This window comes from Leuciscus leuciscus (genome assembly GCF_965113295.1).
Source record: "Leuciscus leuciscus genome assembly, chromosome: 16".
NCBI classification, from domain to species: Eukaryota; Metazoa; Chordata; class Actinopteri; order Cypriniformes; family Leuciscidae; genus Leuciscus; species Leuciscus leuciscus.
In genome coordinates, this window is record NC_138740.1 from 3714210 (window position 1) to 3716638 (window position 2429).

General features: G+C 39.6%; 1 protein-coding gene across 1 annotated transcript in view; it reads right to left on the reverse strand.

Annotated features, from left to right (window-relative positions):
* Nucleotides 1–549: 549 nt before the first annotated feature.
* LOC309477823 (uncharacterized protein) overlaps nt 550–2429 on the reverse strand; it is a 10385-nt gene continuing 8505 nt past the window's right edge. The window contains exons 16-18 of the mRNA XM_082141259.1: nt 2247–2414; nt 1422–1580; nt 550–815 (exon numbers count right to left, since the gene is read on the reverse strand). Of these exons, the coding sequence (XP_081997385.1) occupies nt 601–815; nt 1422–1580; nt 2247–2414 (542 nt within the window). The 3' untranslated portion in view covers nt 550–600. The remainder of the gene's footprint in view (nt 816–1421; nt 1581–2246; nt 2415–2429) is intronic.

The window sequence follows — 2429 nt, forward strand, 5'->3', positions numbered from 1 at the left end:
ATAAAAAAAATATTACAGTCAAACTAGTGATTACACGGCATCTATCGAAATAGCACGATTGCTGTTAACTTAAAGTAAATATCGCGGTTAATTTAAGTTATTTAGCAAAAACACAAACTTCCGCATGACGTAAGTGAATATCAGCCAATGGGAAGAGTGAAAAACTCCCCGCGCCATGGGGTACGCATGACGTAAGTGAATATCAGCCAATGGGAAGAGTGAAAAACTCCCCGCGCCATGGGGTACGCATGACGTAAGTGAATATCAGCCAATGGGAAGAGTGAAAAACTCCCCGCGCCATGGGGTACGCATGACGTAAGTGAATATCAGCCAATGGGAAGAGTGAAAAACTCCCCGCGCCATGGGGTACGTCTGCGCGCGTCGCGCATGCGCGGGGTGAAACTGTGGCTCTGCAGTCAGACCCTTCTCCGCCGCCGCAACATGGTTGTATTGCATGGTTGTATTCAAATGTGTCCTTTCAAAAACATGGTAACAGAAACAATTATATAGAAAATGTTTCCCACAGTTAGCTAAAAGCCAGAGATAACATCTAGAGAAAGTGTTTATTGTTCAATAACATCAAACATAAACATAGTGCATTTAGTCTTCATCAGAAGTGCTGGAATCCAAGTCAGCTGCATCATCTTCTGACATCTCCTCCTCCGACGAGTCCATTTCCAGAAGTGGTTGATGGCTGAGGATTCTCCTGTAAAAGCCCTTGACTTTTACCATTTCTGCTTTTAGTTCAGTTTGTTTCTGAAGAACCAGACACTGTAGTCCTCTTTGTGCATCCTCAGGCTGGTCAGCAAACGAGGCTGTAAAAACAAAAGATTTTCATATTATCATAAACACACTATTCTTAAAGGTCCCCTATTATGCAAAATTCACTTTTGCATGCTGTTTGGACATAAATGTGTGTTGGCAGTGTGTGTACACAACCAGCCAGCCAATAGTGATAAAAATCCACTCACTCCTTTTACAAACAGCGCGTTTTTCTGAGCCCCCAAAAATGACAATTTAAACATACTGTAAAAAATGATCTGTTGGGTATTTTGAGGTAAACCTTCACATACATACTCTGGGGACATCAGAGACTTATTTTACATCTTGTGAAAAGGGGCATAATACGGGAACCTTTAAAGTCAATAATGACACTTTATTAAGTATTTACAAAGTAGGTTTCAATAGTCATATTACAACAGGGTTGTGAAATGAAATTTAGATACAAGCTTCAGGAGGCAGTTTTTATAAATAAATAAAAAACTGTCAACAGTCAACACTTGTTGGTGCAAGCTATTGCTCTCTGTTCTTTCCGCTCAGTACTGGAGGTTGAGTACTTTTTCACATTTTGCACAGATACAAATTAGTATAGTCCAGATCTGATATTTCAGGAGACAGACATAGACAAAAATAGTGCTTACAGTTTGAGGAGAGAGTTGCCAGCATCATAGATTGTGCCTTCATTGCTGTCCAGTGTTGCTGCATTTCTTTAGAGATAATCATTTCCTCCTCCTTCAGGCGTCGCACAGCCATAACCTTCTCAAACACTGTTCTTTTGGTGTGAAGGTCAGCAGCAGCAGCTTCAATACATCAACATCAAAACAGAAGACATTAGAGTTAGAAGTTTTGTTCTTTGGATTAATACAAATAAAATTATGCAAGAAGTGCTCAGATATAGATTTTATTTAAAGGGATAGTTCACTTTGAAATTAATTTTTGGTATATTTTAGCTTACCTCAAGGGCATCCAAGATGTAGGTGTCTTTTTTTCCGCAGTAGTTTCAATTTTGATATTTTTAGGTCAAACCGTTCTTGTCTGTCAGTCATATAATGCAGGTCTATGGTCATCACCTCAAAGAGCATGCACAGAGAAGTCCACATTTTTTTTTTACCTCACACTTGGAAGCACGCACGTCCTCAGATCACTTGGACATGGCTGTGTACAAGAGGTAAAAACAATATAAATACTGTTCGTTTTCTCACACAAACCGCTCGTTTCGTGTCTTAGGCCATCAATGTGTACTTACGATGGGGAATTGTTTAATTTGGACTCTGTGCATGCTCTTTGAGACCGTGACCATAGACCTGCATTATATGACTGACAGACAAGAACGGTTTGACCTAAAAATATCAAAATTGAAACTACTGTGGAAACAAAGACACCTACATCTTGGATGCCCTTGAGGTAAGCTAAAACATACCAAAATTCACTTTGAAATAAAATTATCCCTTTAATGGGGAACTTACTTTCACTTATGTTGTTCCAAGGCCATGCATCAGTCAGGACACTGGCATCAGTGGACACAATTTGCTTAGATGGTTCAGCCAAGTTGTTGTACTCAGAAATGGTCGCTGCCAAGCGTTTTTTCTCATCAAGAATTACTTTTCTGATCTTGTGACGCCTCTTGTTGCTATCTGCAAAAAAAAAAA